The following is a 24,882-nucleotide window of genomic DNA, read 5'->3' as shown; positions in this document are numbered from 1 at the left end:
GATTATAATAGCGGAGATGCCTTTAGGGTGGTCGATCAAAAGGACTTTCGAGCATTTGTTATGGTTTTGTAGACAAAGGATGGATACGTGACGCCAAAAAAATACCTTGAGTGTGATAAAGAACAATGTCACATTGGCTTTGGGACTCTCTTCAAGAATTGGCGCCAAAAGGATACTTACCCCATTATTTTAAGGTTTCTTTTATTGGAAAAGGCACCATCCTTGTATTAGTGTTAATCCCAAGCTAAAAAGTGAAAATTGGTTAGCAAATTTTGCCTTCCATGGTTTGTAAATGGATTGGTTGGTTCACTTCATAATCTTATTGATAAGACAAGGTAGATGAGTTGTACATGTGTTGTATATGACCTCACCTTTATGTCTTGTCCTAACCTACTTGAAGTGTACATTGCATGTGAATGTGTAAGATGTCCTTTCTTCTCATGTCAACTCATAAATGTTTAATAATAATATGTTACAAAAAAAAAGTTTTAATTAAGGTTTTACTTGGGCATTGAATTTGACCAATGGGTTTTCACCTAGATCATGGTGGATTTGTATAAATGTCCTTTTCACATAGACCCCATCCCATTCAGAGTAGTTATAAACATGACAACTGAATATCTTTCTTATATGCACAACAAATGCACGACTAAATGCATGCACAATATATGCACAACCCATGCACAAGGAACTGCTTCTACCATTTCAAAATAAACACTATAATCCTAAAATATTATGACATGCAGAATGCATGCAATATATATGTACAACCCATGCACAAGGAGTTGCTTCTACCTTTTTTTTAAAAAAAAAACCACTTTAATTCTAAAATACCATGACATGCAGAATACATACACATTATATGCACAAACCATGCATAGGGAGCTATCATTCAATCAGATTCCACTGAATTGGACATGTGTTATCGATGTGGATCAATGAAATGTTGCTCACGCGTATGCCAAGCTAATCCTGAGACCATTGTCGAGTATCATTCCCGTCGTGAGTCTAACTTTGCACATGTGAAAAATCCCAGAGATACTACCACAACCATGAATATTTTAGATTTTCAAGAGGCATCCGCTCCTATTGAAGAATAAGTTTATTTTTCTGGACATGTTTGGGAGGTTTTTACCCCTAGAGGCCAAATCCACTAGGAGTGGCCGAACCATCCCCCTTCCTTTTTTTTTAGGTTTATTGGTTAATTTTTCAGACAATTTTAAGTCACAATCTTTTGATAATTATTGCATGTATGTTGGGATTGAAGTTGAACATTCAGTACCCCATGTTCATAAGCAAAACGGCCTGGCAGAAGCTTTCATAAAACATCTTCAATTGATAGCTCAGACTTTTGTTATGAGAACCAAATTACCGGTATCTGCCCGGGGCTATGCAATATTGCATGTAGCCATATTGGTCATCCTGAGGCCCACCATTACCCAACTTCATTCACCGTTATAGTTGGTTACTGGATACGAGTTTAACGTCTCACATTTACGTGTGTTTGGGAGTGCAGTCTATGTGCCAATATCATCGCCACTACATACTAAATTGGGTCTTCAGAGAAGAATATGAATCTATGTTGGTTATGATTCACCATCAATTATTCACTACTTAGCACCCATGACATGAGATCTCTTTACCTCACGTTTTGCAGATTGTCACTTTGAGTCTTCTTGTCGTTATAGGGAGATAAGAAAGCTAACATTCTTATAGAATACCGCGAATTGTTGTGGACTGGTCCCATTATGTCTCAGTAGCTCTTATACCTCTACATGTGAAGCTCGTGGGTTACAAGTGGATTTTCTTGAGGAAACGTAATGAGAAGAATGAAATAGTGCGATACAAAGCATGCCTCATAGCGGAAGACTTCTCTCAATGTCCTGGGATTGATTACGAGGAGACGCAATATCTCATAATGGACATCATAACGATCCATTACTGTATCCGTTTGGTAGTTTCCAAAAAACTAAATATACAGCTTATGGATGTGGTAACCGCGTGTCTCTATGAGAATCTTGATACGATAATCTACATGAAAGTTCCAAAAGCACTTACATTGACTAGATCAAATAGTTCTAACCCATAGAACACCATCTCTATTCGATTAAGGAAATCACTCTACAGATTGAAACAATCTGGACAGATGTGGTATAACAATCTGGGTAAATATTTGATAAGTCAGGGTTATGTGAACAACGAACTGTCCTGAAGAGCTTGAGAAAACTGCCGCTCACTTGAGATTGGAATTCGAGATGAAAGATTTTGGGAAAACTCAATATTGCCTCGGCTTGGATATCAAGCACTGCTCGGATGGAATCCTAGTACATCAATTGAACTACATCAAGAAGGTGCTACAACATTTTAATGAGGATAAAGCAAAGCCTTCAAGTACTCTTATGGTCGTTCGTACTCTAGATGCTAAATGAGATCATTTCCATCCTAAGAAGGATAAGGAAGAGATTTTGGAGCCTGAAGTTCCAAACTTAAGTACAATTAGTTCTTTATTGTACTTGGCTCAATGCACTAGACCTGGCATCTCCTTTGCTGTAAATCTTTTGGCAAGATACAGCAATGCGCTCACACGCAGACATTGGAATGGTATTAAAAACATTTTGTGCTACCTCAAGGGTACGATAGGTTTGGGTTTGTTCTACAGCCATGAATCCTAGGGAGATTTATCGTTGGAGACACCGTAATTTCTTGGAGGTTTACCAAGCAATCATTAGTTGCGACTTCTTCGAACCATGCTGAGATTTTCACCTTGCATGAAGTGTCGCATGAATGCTTTTACCTGAGTGTTGTCATGGACATATTCGAAGTACTAGTGATCTTCTACTATCGTTGACGTTCCTACGATGATCTTTGAAGACAACGCTGCATGTATCTATTAATTGACGAATAGATACATCAAGGGAGACAACACCAAGCATAGTACCAAAGTTTTATTATTCTCACCAGCAACAACAACATTAGAACATTGAAGTCGAACAAATCTGTTCCTAAGATAGCTTGACCGATCTTTCACGAAGCCCAAGTTTACTTTTCTAAAGCTCGTTCAAGGAATCAATATGCGGAAACTTTCTTACCTAAATAGCTTGTAGTTCTCTTATTTGGAAATTATGTCAAAATCAGGGGAGTATCTAGAAGCATACTCACTTGATCTGATTGTATTCTTTTCCCTGCGATTAGAAGCATTTTTCCCACTGGGTTTTTGCTACCCAACGAGGTTTTGATGAGGCACCAATCATGGGATGATCATACTCTTTTGAGGTTTACTACTTTCGTCTCATATAACGTTTGTTTTTTGACATTATGCATACTTTTCACTTTTCTCCTTAGCCTTGTGTCGATGACTTCGTCAATTAATCTACTTTATTTGTTGAAGATCTGATGTGATGTTTTGTTTGAGTATTTACACACTCAAGGGGGACTAATTAGTTTAGGAATGCGATTGTGCGAATCCTATCATATTTAAGATATCCTCATTGGAATCTACTATATCTCTTAGGGTAGATATTATCCTATTAGAGTTGTAATCCTATTGGTTAAGGAATTTACCTTATCCACTACTATAAATAAAGCCATAATGGGGTGGCATAATACACACCTCACAATTACACATCTCTTTCTTCTCTCTTGTTGCCACAACACCCCCTCTCTTTGTCCTTTATATTGTTCAGTAAATTAGGCCTACAATAGTACAATATTTATTAATAGGGAATTAATTCTTTAAAACACTTTTTTTTTATAACAAAAATGTTATTCTTACCATCTATTTGTACCATCATTTGTATCATCTCTCTAATAGGAATGAGACCCATATGCATTGGCGGCCTTACCTTTATTAGAGAGATGGTACAATTGATTGTACAAATAGATGATAAGTGTAATATTACTCTTTTTAAAATAAAAAAAATTTATATCATTAGTTGTAATGTTCTTGCAACTAGTCATAAAAATGCGATGTTAGTTTTTAGGGCTTTTATCACAAATAGTCCACATGGATTTTACAAAAGAAAGTTTAAAAAGTATTTTAAAATTCATTAAAAAACCAGCCAAGAAGAATGAACCTAGCAGCTTTGCCATCCCCAACCCCAAGCAGCCTTCCATTTTGGCACTTTGAAAGCATTCGTGTCGCTTATTCCTTTGTCATCTTCACTTTCACTCTAATCGTTTATTGTCATCTTCACATTTACTTTAATCTTTTGCTTCTAAGAAAGAATCTAGTCGCATTAATTGTCAAAACCCCAGCCCATAATTTTTTATTTTCTTTTCATCTATCTCTGCGATTTCTCTCATGTATTTGTTTAACGGCACAACAGTTATTAGGTTTAGAGGTAGGTGATTATGAAATCAGTTTCGCCACAAGAGCTTGGGCACCTTCCATGATTTCCGATCGACTTCCTATTTCTGCAAACCCGGGAACGAAGACAAGAGATAAAACATCTTAAACGCGAGATTGATTCGTCCATCTCGATTTGTTTCTATATAATTAAAAACATGAAAAATAAAAATGGAAACAAAGTGAGAAGAAGATGAACAACTGGGGTGATGCGACTCTAAGCTATTGGGCTTCTGTTAGATCAACTGGACCAGCTATTGTTGTTATTATCTATTAGGCCCATTTATATCTCAAATGAAGGAAATATTTGTAAAAACAAGTTCATTTGAGCAACATCTATGCATGCAATTAACAATTAAAGGCGGAATCATGCTTGTATGCACCCAAAAACAAAACATTACCTATGAAATTCAAAGCCTAGTAGTTATGGGGAACCAAGACTCAACCCAAGATCTAAGAGAAAGAGTTAAGATTTCTTTATACCTTTGAAGCACCTCTTTGCTTAGCAAAGGTTAATCACCCATGTGAGGGCCTTCTTTCCTTTGTCACCTTGCTCCTTGGCTCCATGGATGTGGATGGAGGAACTTTGCTGCTTGGCTCCATGTCTTCATGGATATGGATGGAATAATTCGTTTCTCCAAAAGTCCCCAAAGTTGGAGACCTCTAAGTTCCGACACCAAGGATGGTTGAGGAAGAAGATGAATGACCATGGAAGAATTAGATGCTAGTAAATTCCCCCATGGTGGCCGGCCTTTCTAGAGAGAAAGAGAGAGTCAATGTTCTCTCATCTTTCCTCAAAGAAAACCCTAATGAAGAAAATGCTATAAAGTCACATTTATACATACCTTCATTGGAGTGGCAAACTTGTAATAAGTCCAAAACCCACTCCCTCTCTAAGCATGGTTGGCTCCCTATTGTTAGTGGGTTAATTGCCCATTTTGTTTTAGTTGTCACACAACTTAAACCTTATGTGCCTTGTGGACCAAAACCCTTTTGTGTCCCGAAATCGAAAACTAACTTAACGCCTAAAACGAACCTTTTGTTCTAGATTAATTAATCCTTGCCATATACAATTAAACTATTTAATTTTCCTTACTCATCTTCGTTATATCCTTCAATCATTACCTTACACAATGTGCAATCCATTAGGTTCCTTTTAACAAGGCAGTGGGCGATTAGAACTCTTGAAATCAATTGTGAATTGAAACTTACTTTCATGATTACCTTGAATGTGATTTGGAACGACTTCCTAAATCTCATTCATACTATGACCAAAGATTCTTAATCATATCATAGAGTATTCTCCCCAACTATGTCGTGGACAGCCTCTGACGGATTGACTTTGACATAGTCAAAGTTCAAGGACCTAACTATGGTTTGGTTGAGGGTTTTTAGATCTCATCACATATTATCATGCATTTTAATCTCATTAAAACAATTTGGTCCTATTACAACTTTGGTCCATGTGATTGATTTAGTAGTATACGATACTCCCACTAAGCTTGTAAAACGATTTTTAAAGCAAGAGTATATGGTACTACTAACATAAGCTTTGCATTCATTGATGGACTATATAGTTGCCCTAGGGCCTTAGGATGACTATGAACCTTTGATTCGATCTAACACGAGCCTAGTGTTGGATCTCGGTCTAGGGATGGTAATTGATTTTAGTTACGCGTTTAATCACATTAATGCGTGTTTTCTTATTGGGCGTTGGACCCTACTACTCCAATTTCATGCATATCAAATAAAACAAGAAATGAGTACTTCAAAGTAAAGAAGAGCTTATGCTCATTTACAACACTTGATCAAATCATATAACTTTAAAGTAAAGAAGAGCTTATGCTCTTTTACAACATTTGATCATATCAAATTACAACCAAAATCTAATCAACACATTCCCAAGGTTCAAGCAAATTTGAGAAACGGCCTTTCACATAACTCAATTATCGTAGGCTTAGGTTCATAATCACCCTTTCTTTAATTAATTAACGCTTTAACTAATTAAACTTGAATGCAACATTGTCATTTCGTTTTTGTATCCATAGAATTGATTTAGATGGAGCTAAATGAAATGAAAATCCAATTTTCATTTAAAGATACAAAACTATTTTGTTCTCAAATAATTTGGGCCAAAATGCAATAACCTCAACTTTTTGGGCTATATGGCAAAACACAAACTTTTGAGGTCACTTTGTAAAAACACAAAAGTCCACTACTTCATGTAATTACAACTAGAACCCAAAAATTTCAACAAATACAAAAACTTCATTAAAGGAGCAAAACAATTTGTCCTTTAGTGATTTTGGACCTTTACGTAAAAACATAAACTTTCGGGTCAAAGTACAAATACACAAAAGTATCAAAACTTTATGTAATTACATAAAAACCCCAAAAATACCCTACTTTAACAGGGTGGCCGGTTTTGGTATAGAGGAGTGGGGGTGAGACACTTTTGCAAGTTTTAAAACAAAAGGTGATAGGTGATGTCCATGAAACATCGAAAAAATTTTGACATGAATAGTGATGTGAATAGTATCTCACATCAACTATTACAAACAAATTTTTAAACAAATTCAAAACAACTTTGAATCAAACACCCAAAACTTTATGTTCTTGGTTATGAACATGAACACCTCAAGAACAATGTAGAATATCCTTGAAAACCCATAAGAGCTCCATGAACATTTTTCACCTAAAGACACCCCAAAACCTCTCAAACTTAAGGGAAATATCATATTAGCATACTAGGGTACTTAGGGGTTCCTAATGTCACTTTAAAACACTTTTAACAAGACAAATATGAACCCAAAAATCCACCCTTTGAATTTGGCCGAATTTCCCCATAAACATGGCACCAAATTTTTAGCTCCAAAATTCATGCTCATATGAACTATATCTACAACATTTGAGATGACAAATTTTCTAACAAAATTTACATTCAAAGAAGCAAGAATAAAGCTTGTAACAATTACAACATTCAAATCAAAGACTATGAACTACAAAACCCAAAAGAATTCACCAACTACTAGACCTAGGCTCTGATACCACTTGAAGGAAATATTTGTGAAAACTAGTTCATTTGAGCAACATCTATGCATGCAATTAACAATTAAAGGTGGAATCATGCTTGTATGCACTCAAAAACAAAACTTTACCCATCAAATTCAAAGCTAGTAGTAATGGTGAACCAAGACTCAACTCAAGATCTAAGAGAAAGAGTTGAGATTTCTTTATACCTTTGAAGCACCTCTTTGCTTAGCAAAGGTTAATCACCCTTGTGAGGACCTTCTTTCCTTTGTCACCTTGCTCCTTGGCTCCATGGATGTGGATGGAGGAACTTTGCTTCTTGGCTCCATGTCTTCATGGATATGGATGGAAGAATTCGTTTCTCCAAAAGTCCCCAAAGTTGGAAACCTCTAAGTTCCGACACTAAGGATGGTTGAGGAAGAAGATGAATGACCATGGAAGAATTAGATGCTAGTAAATTCCCCCATGGTGGCCGGCCTCTCTAGAGAGAAAGAGAGAGCCAATGTTCTCTCATCTTTCCTCTAAGAAAACCCTAATAAAGAAAATGCTATAAAGTCACATTTATACCTACCTTCATTGGAGTGACAAACTTGTAATAAGTCCAAAACCCACTCCCTCTCTAAGCATGGCCAGCCTCCCTATTGTTAGTGGGTTAAATGCCCATTTTGCTTTAGTTGTCACATTACTTAAACCTTGTGTGCCTTGTGGACCAAAACCCTTTTGTGTCTTGAAACCCAAAACTAACTTAAGGCCTAAAACGAACCTTTCGTTCTAGATTAATTAACTTTTAATTAATCCTTTCCATATATAATTAAACTATTTAATTGTCCTTACTCAACTTCGTTATATCCTTCAATCATTACCTTACATGGTGTGCGATCCATTAGGTTTCTTCTAGCGAGGCAGTGGGTTATTAGAACTCTTCAAATCAATTGTGAATTGAAACTTACTTTCAGTTCTCCCTTTAGCGATTATACACCTTTGGGGCTTCCACAAACCATGAGTGACACCTAACAGTATGTCATGGCTACCCAAGCTAATCAGAAGAGGTTGGAGAACCTATTTAGTTTGGGATTACAATGCAATACAGTCTTTCTCTAATACAATACTCTTGACCACATTGTTTGGTTTGATAGTTTATTCATGTCTACTATCCAATGTGATTCTCTTACTTATATGATTACCTTGAATGTGATTTGGAACGACTTCCTAAATCTCATTCATACTCTAGCCAGAAATTCTTAATCATATCATAGAGTATTCTCCCTCAAACGGTTTGAAGGTTAGAGATCCCTTGTTACGCATTCACTTGCCTCCATGGCTAAGTGGCTTAACCCCAACTATGTTGTGGACACCCTCTGACAGAGTGACTTTGACATAGTCAAAGATCAAGGACCTAACCACAAGACAACTATGATGCCTCAGGTCAAAGGACTACTTTGCATTATCCCAACCATGAGTTCTCATGTGACATGAATATGAGAACTCCTCATTGATCGCGTTCAGTGGACTCATTCTCTCTCGAGCACCTACATGTTTGTCTTGGTGTCAAGGTATTAAATATCGATGATATCGGAAATATCAGTAGTCTGAAAACACGGAAATATCGATGGAAATATCGGGATATTATCGATATCGATAAAAATAATATGGAAACCACGGAAATTGTAAGAAAAACTTGGAAATTTTTATTGAAACTTTGCAGGATGTTTATTTAGTCAATTATCTATTAGTTTGTCACAAAAATTTGGAAGGAAATGCATTGCATGATGGATTTAACTAATTTAACTAATTTAAGTTGATTATATAGCGAGCTGGCAAACATTATGAGTGTAGAAAATATGTAGTAATTAATGAAAGAAGTTTAAACACACCATAATCATTTATATATAATGCAAATTTTCAAAGTATAATTCGTGAATTAATGTTTAATTGACGATAAATAGAAAAGACTTTAATATGGAATTAACCTTCACCTTGTCCATTTGTTCTAACGTTTAAAATAAACTATGGATATTAACTTAAAAACGAAAATTTTTAACTTGACACAAAAATTAAAAACCTAAAATTTCTTATTTCCCACCCTCAAACTTAAATCACACATTGTCCTCAAGGTGTGGAAAAGAAAGAACAATCTAAAAAAAAAACTGGAACTAAGATAAACTAAACTATGTAAAACATGAAAATAAAAATGAAAGAAAATAACTAACAGAGAATGAATTAATAGAAAAATAAAATAAATTAAAAAAAAAGACCTGGTGTGTCAAACTCAGGAAGATGAGGAACAAAAAGCTCTGAACAATGGGCCATGATTGACGGGCAGCCAATAAAGAAGCCTTGAAAATTTTGACCTGGGCCGCAAGAAACTTACAAGTTGAATAAGGCAGCCCAATTGCAGCTCACATGCATGCACACACGTGCACCATAAAATCCTAGCTGCAGTTTTGATCTCACATTGGATGTTATGCATCCATCTGCCTCGAGCCCAGAGCCAAGCCAACGGCTCTCTTCTTTGCATCAAACCCGGAGCCAAACGGCTCTTTATGTCCATTCCTTTGTGTTTTTTTTTTGTTTTTTTTTTAATTGTGGAAAAATGAAAAAGGCCCTCTGCAATTCCTTGACTCCCGAGCCGAACAGCTCTCCATCTCTCATTCGAACCATCATTGCATTCTCTCTCGATCCTTCTTTTTCTCTGAGCTCCCTTCTCCCCCTTCTCCCTTCTCCCCCTTCTCCATTCTCCCACACACACGCACAGAGACCCAAGGTCTCTCGATCCTTCTCCCACACACACGCACAGAGACCCAAGGTCTCTCGATCCTTCTCCCACATTGCCTTCTGCTCCTCCCTCGTCAGCGCCGTCTCTCTCCTTTCTCTCTGCACCGAAGGTCCGAGACCCACATACACACACGCACACCATCGCACCTGCTTCAGGAAGACACCCATCATCATCAGCAACCTCGTCTTTCTTCATCTCCTTCTCGTCTCTGCAACTCGACGAACGCAGGAACTCCGGCGAGTTTCTTGAATTTCTCCGGTTAGGTAAGCTTCGGGTTTGCCTCTTTCTGTTCTAGATTGAACCTTATATGTGAAATTTAAGTTCAAAATCATGTTTTTGCAAGGTTTTTGGGACGAAATCGGCTCAGGAATAGGCACACCCATCTCCGGCGAGGCCGTGGGTGTCAACGAACTTTCCGAACACCTCCGACCGTTTCACCGCAAATGGAATATATAAAAACGTTCATCTCGTCTTCTATTTCATTTTGATACCTAGATTTGAGTCTAGGGTCCTGTTTTACAGTCGGCCGGAGCTGTAGAAGCTCCGGCGTTCTTCTCCGAGTAGCACAGTTCCAAAAATATCGCGATAATTTCAAAAAATATCACGATATTATGGATAATATCGCGATATTTTGACGAAAACCCGTTGGATACCTATTAAAATATCGATACCGTGAAAAATCGATAATATCGGCTAAATATCGCCGATATTATCGATTTTTTCTTCCTTGCTTGGTGTCAGCCACACCAATGAGTCGAGACTAGTCACTCTTCCTAAGAGAAGACATATCACGTAATGATCTTAATGGACTGTCAATGCCCAATTGGCAATCCTATGATCAGAAACGCTTAGGGTATGTATACGAAAGAGAATGGTCTCTTGAATCTAACTTCTTTAGATCACATTCTCCCAATTACATATTCCTTGGACTTATTGTTTAAGCATATAACATTTATATGAGATGGCTTAAAATAATAACCTTCGCCCTTTATATTAAACTAGATTAGTTTAACATGTGAAATGTCCATAAAGTATCACCATATGATTGGTTTTAGGGTACATTTCCAACATCAAACCCTAGCTATCTTTGGGTGTATTTAAACTCCTTTTATGATGTAAAGAGACGAGGAATGAAGATATGAATTTACTTTGATTTTTTTTTTCCATTTTCTGCATTTGTTTTCTTGCAATTTCCCTTTTATCATGTCTGATCCTATCAATTGGTACCAGAGCCAAAGATCCACTGTGGATCTGTGGTTTGCCTCAGTCGATCCCACATTTCTAGCATCGTGGAGAAATGTGATGGATGATTTTGGTGGACTAGCGTTCTATTGGAAACTAGAAACAAATGTTTCTCATTATGAACATCCAAATTCGGCTCCACCTCCACCACCTTATCCTCCAGATCACTACTAGATTCCATATGGGGTATAAGCCTACTTTTCCTTGCTCCGATTGTACCTATCGATCGCTATATTACCCAGCCTCGTATATGTCTGAGCTTCCCGTAGCTTCTTCATTTACCAGTCCCATTTTCCTCCCACACCCCGCACCACATTCCGTTACGTATTCTGACTGCATCTCAATCCCTAATTCTTATGCCACAACATTCGAACAACATTCGTGGGTTCCTAATTTTGACAGCCTCATTGCATCTCTTGCCACCAACAATGGCTTCAACATTGTCAGAGATGTTCGCCACACTTCTAAGCAGCCGTTGCTTAAATCAAGGCCAGTAGAGAAAAATCTTGTTGTGGTTTCCCTCGTGCTAATGAAGAGGAAGCCTTCGTCTAGGAGCCTTTGCCGACGACAATATTGGAATTCCTTGATTTTGTCGTTAGTTCCTACTTCCCTAAGGCCGTCGACAAATTCCACTACCGTGGTGGACAATGTCAAAATCGAAGCTCACAAACAAGAGGAATTTTAGATCCGCATGGCTGAATTCCAAAAGACAATGACAACACTCAATAACCACCAAGCTGTATTACAAGAAGCCCTTATGGAGGAACTTCGACTGCTTCAAATGGCGAGGGTCCCTACAAATTCGACCATGAACATTCCAGATTTAGACTTCCTGAGGACAACAAAGTCCACACCCGCTATTTTGGAGTTCACAACAGCAGTGCTCGTGCCTGTTCTTCACTGTGAAGGATTAGGCAAGCAGGTTACGAGTGGTACGTGTTTGGATCAAAACTTGAACTTTGGGCTCAGGAAAGGGGCTGGCCCAAAAGGATGCCTAAAGGAAGAGCTGGCCTAAACCCAGCCAAAACCCAGAAAGCAAAAAATGGGCTTTTTTGACTTGGTGCAGCTCATGAAGCCCACTTACTCACCTACCCAAAAGCCAAGTGGTATAGATTGACCAACTATACAGCCCATAAAGTACTTTATAATGGCAGAACAAGTAATATAACTTATGAGTCACTGCCTCTCAAGTTGCATTCGGGCAAGGCTGCTGCTACAAAAGGCCAAGCTGAGTTGTCTATTAAAGAAGAAAGAGAAATCAGGATTAAGGACACTCAAACAAACAAACAAATGCAAGCACAAACTCTGCTCAAAGCCAGATTTGCCTTCAGAACGAAGCTATAGTCAGCCCAAGCCTTCATCCCTCTCGGGACAAGCCTTCACTCAAACCCTTGTAATAGCTCTGCTACCCTGTTCAACCTTGCTGTAGTATCGATTTCTCTTTGTAAAACTCCTTTCCTTATCTCTCCCTAAAAGCTCTCAGACCCTTGATAAGCCACAAAGATAGGAACCTGCAAGACGACCAGACTTGCCCGACCTTCTTTGTTTTTTGTCTTTTCATTCATTAGCCTAGCAATATGTTGTATACTTCCAGTTGTATTCATGTTATTTCTAGTAAGATGACTATTAAAAGAATCTTTTAGTGCTTGGATCCGATTTGAATATATCTTCATTGTTCAAACCAGATCTAAGTTCTAAGCCCTCGGGCATGTAAATTTGATCAGTTGAAAGTCCTTGGCCTCAAGGCATAAAAAAGAACCTTATGTGGACTTAACCCATCCACGATAGCCCTTGATAAACAAGATGTCCGAAGTTACTTGGGGCGCAAGTAATCGACCTATCCCTTTGTTTTATTTCTATTATATTATGATTATCATAGAACGCTTAAGCATGGAATGGATTCTGATAGGAAGCCTCAAGGCCTACACCTAAGGCCCCACAAAGGCACCTATTTGGATTCATTCCATTTCGCGGTCTGGAACGTTTGAGTATAAGAACGAATTCTGATGGGAAGCCTCAAGGCCTACACCTAAGGCCCCACAAAGGCACCTATTTGGGTTCGTTCTATCTCTCAGATTCGGGTAATCAGAAGTATAATAGTTGTAAGGCTCCTGCAATCAATCGAACGAATATTATATGTTCGAGCACTGGTTTAGTTATTGACGGGAAGCCTCAAGGCCTACACCTAAGGCCCCACAAAGGCACCTATTATAGCTAACACGGTTTCTCGGGCATATATATATATATATATATATATATATATATATATACACACACAACTAAAACGCGACATCCATTTTACATCTGCCATGCTAAAGATGGCAGTGGCACGCCTGAGTACTTAGAAGTTAATCTTGATTGTGAGCCTCAAGGCCTACACCTAAGGCCCCACAAAGGCACCTCTCAAAGTTAACGTTGTCATTCTCTTCCAGCCTTGCCCGATAAGTAGTGCCCGACGAGTCTTGCCCGATAGACCGTGCCCGACGAGCCTTGCCCAACAAAGCTCGACAGTGAAGCAGAAGCCCGACAGCAGCCCTCAACCGGCGTCAACCTTCTGGGGAGCTGTGCGCTCGTCGGCCAGCCCCGACAGAAATTCCTGACGCAAACAGTACGGACTTCGTGTCCTCTCTATGTGTTTTCCAAGACATGATGCAAACTTCGACTACGGAAGGTGAAGAAGGGATAGAGTCTCCACTAGAGGGTTTGGATTCAACACTTGGATTGAACTTTTCCCGTGTAGTTGAATCAGTGTCTTCAATTCCTAGCCCGACCGCTGCTCTCATTCCCTTCATTAATAATCCCCACTCTGCTTATGGAGCCACTTGCGATTGCAGTCATTCTCAGTCTGTTATTGCCTCGTATCTACACTCCCAAGAACTTGCTTCAACCTTCGAGGCATTTTAATCCATTACCAAATCGGCTACCGTTGCCCTCTTCACCATCGCCACCTATGACTTCCAAATCTACTTTGGAGCCGCTCATAATCTATCTGCATCCATCCATGGTTACACAACCACATTTCTGTTCTATCAATCTCACTACAGCTCCACCACCAAATGTCACTATGTCAATGTTGGGCTCTCCTTCATCGACCTTTGCCTATACTATTCTGACTTCTCATGGGCCATCGTTGGTCCCAAATTCCACCAACTCCAACGATGCACTACCCCATCCGAATGGTTAGACAAAGGTGTACCAAGTATGGGTTTCTTGCTCACACACTTAGAAGCCAATTTGCAACTTATGCACCTTCGTAAGCTCTCTTTCCTTGACATTACGAAAACTGGACTTGAGATATTTATTTCCTTGAATGATTGTTTTGGGGAGGGTTTTATTTTATTGGCTTCCATGTGATGTTTTTTTTAATGATTCAAGCGGGTGGTTTTGTAAGTACCTTGTGGGAAAATTAGATAAAGGCATTTTGAATGCAGTTGAACTATTTGATGAAATGTCCAAGAGATGGAGTGAGGGCAATATGGGCACTCTATTTGTTTGCTACTCCAGTTATCACCCAAGACTGAGAACCTGCAGCTTGTATTGCAATGGCCTTCGATTAAATGCCAAAAGTCCAGTTGCATCTCATGTCCTAATCAAATTGTTTTCACCTTACTCGGAATGTGACCAGGAAATCTCTCAGCACAAGTAACATGCAATGCTCCTATGCAAGCTGCAAAGTTTAACATGAATCTGGTAACTTTTCTAGTTATAATAATTTGTATATTAATTCATGCTTCATTTCCCAAACACGCTTACAACTTCATTGATTCTTTTTAATGTTATAGCTATGACCAAAATCTAAGTAACTTTTTAATTATAATAATTAGTTGACAGGAGGTTAACCAATTGCTAAATGACATGCAAACTGATAGGAGCATATATATGCAACTTTATTATCTTATTTCTTTGCATTTACTTGGATAATTTCCATTTATTGTAGTAATATAAGTTATTTTCGTATTATTGTAGGTCAAGTGAGTAAAGATGACAATAAATAGTCAAATGGAGCAATTTGGAGCAGTTTTGGACTTGGATTGGATAGCATGCATAGATAGCATATGGGCTGGACGTTTTGGTGTTTAAAAGGATGAAAGGGCTTGAAGAAATCATCTTATTTTGAATACTTTAAGAGCCTAAAATGGATAGTTGGAAGCCCAACTCGCCCAAGACCAGACCATAGCCCACAAGTGGCCCAAGATCCGCCAGAAAAGGCCCTCGTAAAACAGCCAACTTGCGAGCTTTGCCCCGAAGTGCTCAGAATGAATTAGAAAATGGGCCATATATGGTTGGAAAGTCGTGGAAGTCTTCTTTCTCATGGTCTTTACAAATTGTGATTCGGAGGTTTCTACAAGAAATTATGATAGAAAAGATGAGTTGTTCAGTTACAAAAAGTCTCATTGAATACTTATTCATGATGTACTTTCCCTTCAATTAAGGGACTTTGCTTTTCTTGTTATTGTAAATAGATATGGAGTGTTTTAAGGAGTGCCTTAATGAGTGCTTTAAGGAGTGCTTTAAGGAGTGTTTCAAGGACGTGACCTATACGACTATCCATATCTTATCAATCAATGCTAGTTCATAAGTCGGAGTCACCTATAGTTACATGTACGGCTTATCCATATCTCATCAATCAATGCTAGCTCATACGTCGGAGTCACCTATAGTGACCTGTATGATACAACTTATCTATATCTCATCAATCAATGCTAGCTCATAAGCCAGAGTCACCTGTAGTGACCTGTACGACTTATCCATATCTCATCAATCAATGTTAGCTCATAAGTCGGAGTCACCTATGGTGACCTGTACGACTCAATCCATATCTCATCAATCAATGTTAGCTCAAAAGTCGGAGTCACCTATAGTGACCTGTACGACTTATCCATATCTCATCAATCAATGCTAGCTCATAAGTCGGAGTCACTTATAGTGTACAACTTATCCATATCTCATCAATCAATGCTAGCCCATAAGTCGGAGTCACTTATAGTGACATGTACGACTTATCCATATCTCATCAATCAATGCTAGCTCATAAGTCGGAGTCACCTATAGTGACCTATACGACTTAATCCATATCTCATCAATCAATGCTAGCTCATAAGTCGGAGTCACCTATAGTGACCTGTACGACTTATCTATATCTCATCAATCAATGCTAGCTCATAAGTCGGAGTCACCTATAGTGACCTGTGTGACTCAATCCATAGCTCAACAAATATGCCTGCACACGAGTTGGAAACACCTAAAGTGGTCTGTACGACAGGACTGGGTGTAAATAAATACGCTCAAGTGCTACGATCACATGAAGACTGTGTGAATGATCACGGGTCACCTACGAGTCACAACCACCTATAATGGTATGTACGACAGGACTGTGCACCTTCCTTGGATCCAAGGTGAGTGTAAGGTGCGAGAGGTGAACATCACATGAAGGACTGTGCCCTGGCTACGAGTGGGAGCACTAACACCGGGGTGCAGGTTTATGAGCTCTAAATGCATCTAATATGGCATGCACGACTCATGGGAAACCTGTACGACAATGCCTGAGTTTCCTATTATTGCAACCTGTACGTGACACACTCCGACCGAGATCAAGGCATGTTGGTCGTCACGTGAGAGTGATGTAACCATGTGCATAGTGCGGAAGCAACAATGATAAGAATTATATGAATAATTTAAAACCGAACTACTAGAGTGCACTACTAAACAGGAAGTGTTAGGAGTAATATACAGAAGTAAACACTCCCAATCAGAGCATAGAAAGTCTAGGTGTAGTCCAGTAGGACAAATACTAGTTAGCTAATATTGTAGTAGTGATGGTGGCCCACAACTGCACTTGCTTCCCAGTGCGTGACACCAACGAGGCAACGCGTGCAGGACCTGTGTCCTATCCCTAGGTTTTTCAGTGTTCTAAATCACGTGGCGCCCTCCGTTTGTCAAATTTATTTCCTAAATAGTAGTTTTGGACGATTTTCCATAGATTGTTGATTAAAGCTTAATGATTATCACATGCTTGTTAGAGGATCGGAAGAGTTTAGGCAAGGAGCTTATTGAGGAGAGACGCTCTGCTTACCTGTGAGTGGACCCATTCAAAAAAATAAACATTGTTCCGATTGTACATATCTATATATGCTTTTATATGTCGATGCATATTACCTATGTTACTCTTAGGTAAGATTTATACTTAAATTGTATTAGATGATTTCTTAAGATCATTGGTGATTTATTTTCACCACATGGTTATCATAAATATCGTATAGCTAGCTACAACCGTAGGACTTATTGTAGGTACCTTTTTTTCTAGTAGAGGTAGAATGTGCTAGTAGACATTAGATAACGATCAGGTAGACGTCACTTCACCTGTTTGCTATACATTACCTTATTTGTGATTGATTTACTTTCTTTGACATGACGAGCAAGATTGAGTTGATCTTGACTACTATTATTCTAGTATTACTACTATGTATGTAGTTTTCACTGTATATGTTTTCAAAACAGGGGTTATTATGTTGAATGATTTTAAATGTGATAACACTAGTCCACTCGCATTTTGTTTTGTCAACCCCTTCAAGATGTAACGAGAATAAAGAGAACATCGGTGGTGATGAATGGGATTGGCAGTGAGGCTTTCATCCATTGGATTTAGGGTGATGTTTCATTTACTGCAGTTTTATCTTTATTGTAATAATTGCATGATCGCACTATTGATTATGCATATCACTGCACTTTTATGTGTTTACTGTTGTGTGAAACTTCTAGTTGCTCTGATGTTATGTGATAATAAGGGATTTAATCTTGAGATAATTTGTGTCCCCAAGTGAGGAGATTGATAAGTGAACTTGTAGCAACTTTGGATTTATTATTATGAACGTTTTTTGTTCAAATTCTTGCACATAATTAATATCTTACTATTGCTTCGCCATTAAGTTAGTCTGTGACGTCATCTCTCGATGGGGTCATATGGTCAATTTAGTGTCGGTCAGCACATTACGGCCTCGTAACTTGTGTTATTGGGGTCGGGGTGTGTCACAATCAGTGAGTCCTAAAGTTTATTTTGATTTAAGTACTTTCTAGCATCAATACATTGTTTTTGGAGAAATATCTTAAGAAGGGCTCTTTTATAAACTTCGCATAGGCCCTCGAAATCTTAGAGACGGCTGTGTGAACAACATCGTTATGTTGGAGTGGGGGCTTTGAGGGTAATTTTAGTAAGTACATGACTTATATTAATGTAATTTTTAATATACAAAGTGCAAAGTGATTTCAGTATGTGAAGCTAGATTGATCCCCACCGATCTCTTCCTCCTTAACAACTAACAATTTAACCCACTAACACTATTGTTTGTAAAAAATAAATAAATAAATGTATTGTTATTCAATATTGTCACGGGACACAAATAACCCGTGAAAGTTTATTTCAATAATCGCATTAGTAAATTATGACTGGGTACTGCCAAGCCAGATCGAATTACTTGCAGCCCTTACTGACAAGCCTGTAATAACATATATTTTCAAGCATGGGAACATGAGAAGACATTTACGATGAAGTAGATTATCATTTACCTACTAAAACGCTTTCCCCATTTAATCAAAATGTAATCACAGTACTAATCTTGGCAAGGACATTCCAATCACATAAAATATGTAGCACTGGTCACGGCCAAACCCAACTAAATTTAACCAAGCCAAGTTATAACTAAGACGTCGAAGGAAATTGTAAAAGACCCAACCTAAGCCATAATCCGTTGATAGGAATCAAATTTTACTTTCTAGGAAACAATGGATAAAATAACAACTCATTCAGGACAAAGTTCAACAGCACACCAGTTATGAAATACAACAATTTGCTTATATAGGAATATGGATGGATGCATCGCCAACTTATTCCGAAAGGTAAGCGTCAACCCTTAAGGAAAACACGTTTTGTGGCGTTCATACTGTCACCAGACGACAATAGGCACGAAAATGTCTGTTTTAACTTGGGTGATCTACAAGAGACATGAGCGATTATACTATGTGCAGACATTCATAGAACTGTAAACTGGAATTGCACCAAACCTTTTATAGAAAAAATCATTAGTTGCATTGCGTGAAATACATTTGTTGCACTAGTTAAGTTTGGGAACTGGTGTTGGCCACCATGGAAGCACAAATGGGTGGATACCCTGTTGATCCAAATATATGCCGAAACTCGGAATCCCTGGAACTAACTCTAGCGTTCTTGCGCTAAGGTTGCACATCAGAACTTGACTATAGTCATCTAAATAGATGATATCCTTATAATTTGGGTGGAAGCCTAGCTCAATTTTGATGAACTTTTGGCCTCCATAGTTTAGGAGTAAAGGGTGTTTGGAATAGGAGTCTATTTGATACAATGAAACTTCATCAACTACCAAACGCCACTTCAAATCATCTCCTCTTCCAGCAACCTCTTCCAACTCCCAGACACTGAAATTATCAGTAAACTCTCGTGGGCACACCTGCAGACACCCTTGGCTTGAACCAAGAGACATATGACACGAAGTTGTAGTTAGTTGAAAATCCGTAGAATCAACTGGCCCCAGAGTTATACAACATTTATCAACAATAATATTACCATCAGCAGTAGTAGTACCGAATGGATCCAGCTCAAAAGTAAAGGCTGTAAAATCATCCGTGGTTGAAAACTCATCAGAGCCGTGCCAATACAACTTCCCATTGTGAGCAACACCACCACTACAGATCTCAGTATAACACCTTGGGAATGCTACATTAACTGACTCTCTCCAATAACAAGTCTCTGAAAAGAACAAGTCGACATGGCCATCTTGAAGTATTCGCACAACCCTGCACCTGTACTCAGCATTCAGCTGGATGGTAGTATTAGTATACGAAGTGGTAGCGGTACTAGTACAACTAAGTTTGTGTTGTGATTTGCAATGATGATCATTAACACTGTCGTCTAAGTCGTCTTTCTTGGAGGAGCTGTTGTAGTAGGGTTCACAAATGAATCCGATGGGAGGGCATATGCATTGGACTTCTGGGGGAGGAGGAACAGCAACCCACTGCTTGGTATATGGATTACAGATGTATAACTCACGCTGATCATCCTTTGCTGGGCAGCACAAAAGCAAATCATTACATGCCCCTAGCACAAATAATGTCTCTGCTTCCAGAATAAGTGGTAGCTGCAGATTCGGAGTCAGATCCTCCTCCGTAATGCTTGGAAAAAAGGTTCCAGTTCCCACAACTAGAGTGCTAAACATGGGATTTTGCAATTCACGTTGCAGACTTCACCCCAACGCTTGGACACACATTTGCATTGAAAAATGAATTTACTGCAAGGAAGTCGACACAGGATTTCCACCAATAAATGCTCAGACAGATCATCAATTTTATGAACCATGGAATCTGAGATTTTAGTACCTGAAACATAGCTGGTTCCTTTTGTACAAGGATCACCAGGATCCATGGCTCGCGGCAGAAATTTCAAGCTTGCAGAAATTAGAAAGGGCGTGATTGAAAAAGGGAGGAAAATGGGATTGATGATGGCTCACTGTAAATTGCTACCCAATTTAACGTGTTTCATTGGGACATATAAAGTACGTTTTGAAATTATTTTCTTTGTTTTGAAATAAAAAACAAAACTACTGAAGATTCAATTTCAACCTTGGCAAATGATAGCAAGACTCATTCAAAGAGCAAGTTTAAACAGACTCTTCATCCACGTGTATTCCACTTGCTATCAAGACGGGAATACACATGGGCGGAGTCTTTTTAGACCAGCTCTATGAGCGAGTCTTGCTAGCATTTCCCTTTCAACCTTTAGTGTCCACAAAATTTGGGTAGCAAAGTTAGAATGTTAGAAAACCTCAGCGTAGTAATTAAGAGCAAATAGAGAAACAATACAATTACCATCTTTCGCAGATTTCTACCATACAAACCAAATAAAAATTTACCTGTGTTTACTCGATTGAGATTTGTATGGATATTTTACCATAGAAATCAAATACATTTAGGTCAGTTTATTTGTATGGATATTTTCCCTTTCATCTTGCCATTCGATAATATTTTTTTCCTTTCCGCAACATCATTAGCAAGATTGTCACCGAGTCTCTGGCAGTAAGATAAGTAAACATTTGTGCGCCTCCAAGTTCCAAAATGTTTGACAATTTTGAAAATCTTACCAAGGATACGCAATCACTGAAATCTACACGTCCTACCTTCGGTGGAAGTTTTGGAATTTTCTCAAGCCTGTTGCATCCATGCAAGTTTAGAATCCTCTGTTGGAGGAAGATGGATATGAGAGAATATGGAAGAGTTTTAAACATAAAACTGAAGCTTTATTGATAACTGACTTTATTGCTTCCCGATACTTCAAGTTTGAATAAGGTAGACACACAATCAAGAGTAGCAAGGAAATTCATTTCTGATAAACTGCCTCCCTGGACGTTTAATTGCTTAAGATTGGGTAGCGCTAAAGATATGTAACTGTCATGTGAAATCCTTGTGCTAGTTGGAAGCACCAAAGGAAGTGGTCGTACACTACATGAAACTTCAGACTTCACCTTATTCGGTAATGTAACAAGTTTCGGGCATCCATATAAATGAAGACCCTTTAAATGAAGATTGTTGTGTAATTGATAGGGGTGAAATTTTTTGCCAAATTACCATACCAACCGTACGATACTAAAGTTGTGCCAAACAATTTGTACCATTGGTAATGGTACGGTATTTGTACCGTACCACACATTTTCGATACGATAATGGTATTCAAAACCATTACCAATGGTATACCGTACTGTACCACTACTATTAATATTATATCATTTATTTATTCATTTATATATATAATTAGGTATTATTATCATTATATATGCACCTTATATTTTTTTTCCTAGTCATTTATCCAAAATCATCCTCTCACCCTCTAACCTCTACTTTCCCAATAAAAAAAAACCTAAGCCTTCTTGCCTTTTGTGACTTCATCTTTTCACTCACCTTGCCATCGACTTCATCTCCGTGGCTCCGGTTCCGGCGACTCTCTCTCTCCGCAGTCCATCTCACATTCTCCTTCACATGGTCTAAAATATCCATAATATCCCGATATTTTCATCGAAATTTCCATGTTTTTGGACTACCAATATTTTTTTGGACTACCGATATTTCCGATATCATCGATATTTTAGACATTGCTAAGTCACTCATGTATCTTACCATGCAATGTATAAAGTGTAAAATATTGTACTAATTCATTATATATAAATGATTATGGTGTGTTTAAATTTCTTTCATTAATTACTACATATTTTCTACACTCACAATGTTTGCCAGCTCGCTATATAATCAACTTAAATCAGTTATATCTATCATGCAATGCATTTCCTTCCAATTTTTTGTGATAAACTAATAGATAATTGACTAAATAAACATCTTGCAAAGTTTCAATAAAAATTTCCAAGTTTTTCTTACAATTTTCGTGGTTTTTATTCAATTTTTATCGATATGATAATATCCCGATATTTCCATCGAAATTTCAGTGTTTTTGAACTACCGATATTTCCGATATCATCGATATTTTATACCTTGCTCCTTCATCAAATTGGGTTGTCTTTCTACTTGGCTTCGTCTATCAAGTTAATTTTTGTACAATTTTAAAGAATGTAGAGATAGAATTTAGGAATCTTTGTACTATTTTTTTAGGGATGCTCGGGTCTTTCAGCAATTCTTCCATCTATTTACCTGTTTTTTTTTTTCTTAAATGAATCTCTGTGAAATTCTCATAATTAAATAAAAAAGTTTTAGAAACCCAAATAGAGTGGCCAAAACAAGTTTGGGCCTTGAATTAGGTTGACAAAACAAACCAAGTTATGGCCCAAAATAAAGTGGTAATTACCATTACTATACCATGCCAACCGAATTATTTGATATGCCGAAATTCAGTATACCGAAAGTTTGGCACCGTAATAATATTAGATTTTACCATACCAAAAATTTGGTATGGTAATTGTTACGATAATCATACCAATACCACCCCTAGTGATTGATTGATGAAATAATGCAAATATCTTGTAACAATAGTGAAGAAGTGGAGTTGGGTTCTAACATTGGTATCAGCTAGTCGTTTGATTCCCCTCAATCCTTCATCATTGTATGACGAATCAAGCTATCAGGAAAGCTATGGAACCCTACGTTTCTAATCTTGAAACCATGATCGCTGACCTCAAAAAAAAGTTCAAAACCAGTCAAGATATGATCTTGTTGCAGTTGCAATCGGTCCCAGGAAGAGGAAGTGGAGGTTCATTTGGTGAATCTTCGAAAGCAACGCTTGCAAATCCCAATCTTGCAAATGGGACGAACCCTAATTTTGGCCCCAATAATCGTCAAGGTTTTGGTCCAAATTACAATCCGCCAGCTCGTACACCATTCTTGAAGATGGAGTTTCCCAGATTCATGGAAGGAGACGATCCCTTGCGTTGGATATATCGAGCAGAGCATTATTTGAGTTCTGTTTGTGTTTGAATATCCCTTCGTGTGCTTGCCCCACTTTTCTTATGTTAGTGATGGGCAATCTCATGTTGGACGGAGGCGGCTGTTTTAAGTTAGGCAAAACGGGTCCGCCAACTCTAAGTGACTCAGCGGAACGAGTCTGAAATCAAAACTATTAGAGGAACAACTGCTCACTCGATCAGCTGAGCTAGAGTTTTTAAAGATTTTGTTTTTCTTATTTGGTTGTTTAAGATTGAACTAGTTTTGATTATTTAGTGAAGGTTATTTTTGTAACTCTTTTTACTTATTATATAATAACATTTGTAAACTTACAATCTGTTACGATCTGTTCATTAAAATATTGTATTTTATTTCCAAGACATGTGAAATTTTATTTCCAAGACATGTGAAATGACCATTTTCCCCCTGAGTGGGTGTCTTAAACAATTTTCCAGCCTTGTCTCGAAACTTATATTCTTATACTTTCTTAAGTTTCAAAACTATTTTCTCGAACATTAGTTCAACGTCGAAAATGAAATTCGAATCGAGACTACAAGGGCACAATTGTAATTTTTGCAATTATGAGGGTAATTGGGTAATTTAAATTATTTTAAGTGGGATTATACCCACATCCGATCCTCTCTCTTCTACTTTCAGAACACACTTTCTCTCTAAACTTTCTTTCTATCTCGAACTCACTCTCTCTTCCTAGCACCGAGAGAAGAAAGCTCTCACTTTCTCACTTACCTTCACAAATCAAACCCAAATTTTACATATTCGAAGTCTATGGGATGCAAGGATCACAATGGTTTTCTTGCATGTGAGATCAATGCAGTGCAAACCTTGGCACCATTAAAGCTGAGAGCTTGAAGCTCTCAAACTCGAACCCAGGTGAGGCCTCTATTTATCCTTTAAATTTATGGGTTTAATCATGTTATTTTACACACCATTGTGTTGGTTTTATGTTGAAACTTGAGGGCTTCAACCTCTGCAATTTTTTGTACCTTCGAACCCAGCCCTG

The 24,882-nt window shown here is 38.1% G+C and overlaps 1 protein-coding gene and 1 long non-coding RNA gene across 2 annotated transcripts; one reads left to right on the top strand and one right to left on the bottom strand.

Annotated features, from left to right (window-relative positions):
* Window positions 1-14,776: 14,776 nt before the first annotated feature.
* LOC114827235 (uncharacterized) lies at window positions 14,777-15,872 on the top strand. Its single transcript, XR_003776449.2, has 2 exons — window positions 14,777-15,083; window positions 15,360-15,872. It is a non-coding gene; the product is annotated as an uncharacterized lncRNA (long non-coding RNA).
* A 3,552-nt stretch (window positions 15,873-19,424) lies between these two features.
* LOC103419997 (uncharacterized) lies at window positions 19,425-21,046 on the bottom strand. Its single transcript, XM_029108890.2, has 2 exons — window positions 20,799-21,046; window positions 19,425-20,710 (listed from the first exon to the last, which is right to left on the bottom strand). Exon 2 carries the CDS (start codon window positions 20,636-20,638, stop codon window positions 19,502-19,504), a length of 1,137 nt encoding a protein of 378 aa, XP_028964723.1. The 5' UTR covers window positions 20,639-20,710; window positions 20,799-21,046; the 3' UTR covers window positions 19,425-19,501.
* Between the last annotated feature and the right edge of the window lie 3,836 nt (window positions 21,047-24,882).

Source organism: Malus domestica, chromosome 10 (assembly GCF_042453785.1).
Source record: "Malus domestica chromosome 10, GDT2T_hap1".
NCBI classification, from domain to species: Eukaryota; Viridiplantae; Streptophyta; class Magnoliopsida; order Rosales; family Rosaceae; genus Malus; species Malus domestica.
The sequence above is the reverse complement of the archived record's forward strand: the minus strand, read 5'-3'. Positions and strand labels throughout refer to the sequence as shown.

Coding starts and splice junctions, on each gene's coding strand:
- LOC103419997 (XM_029108890.2), bottom strand. CDS start 20,638: ATGTTTAGCACTCTAGTTGTGGGAACTGGAACCTTTTTTCCAAGCATT.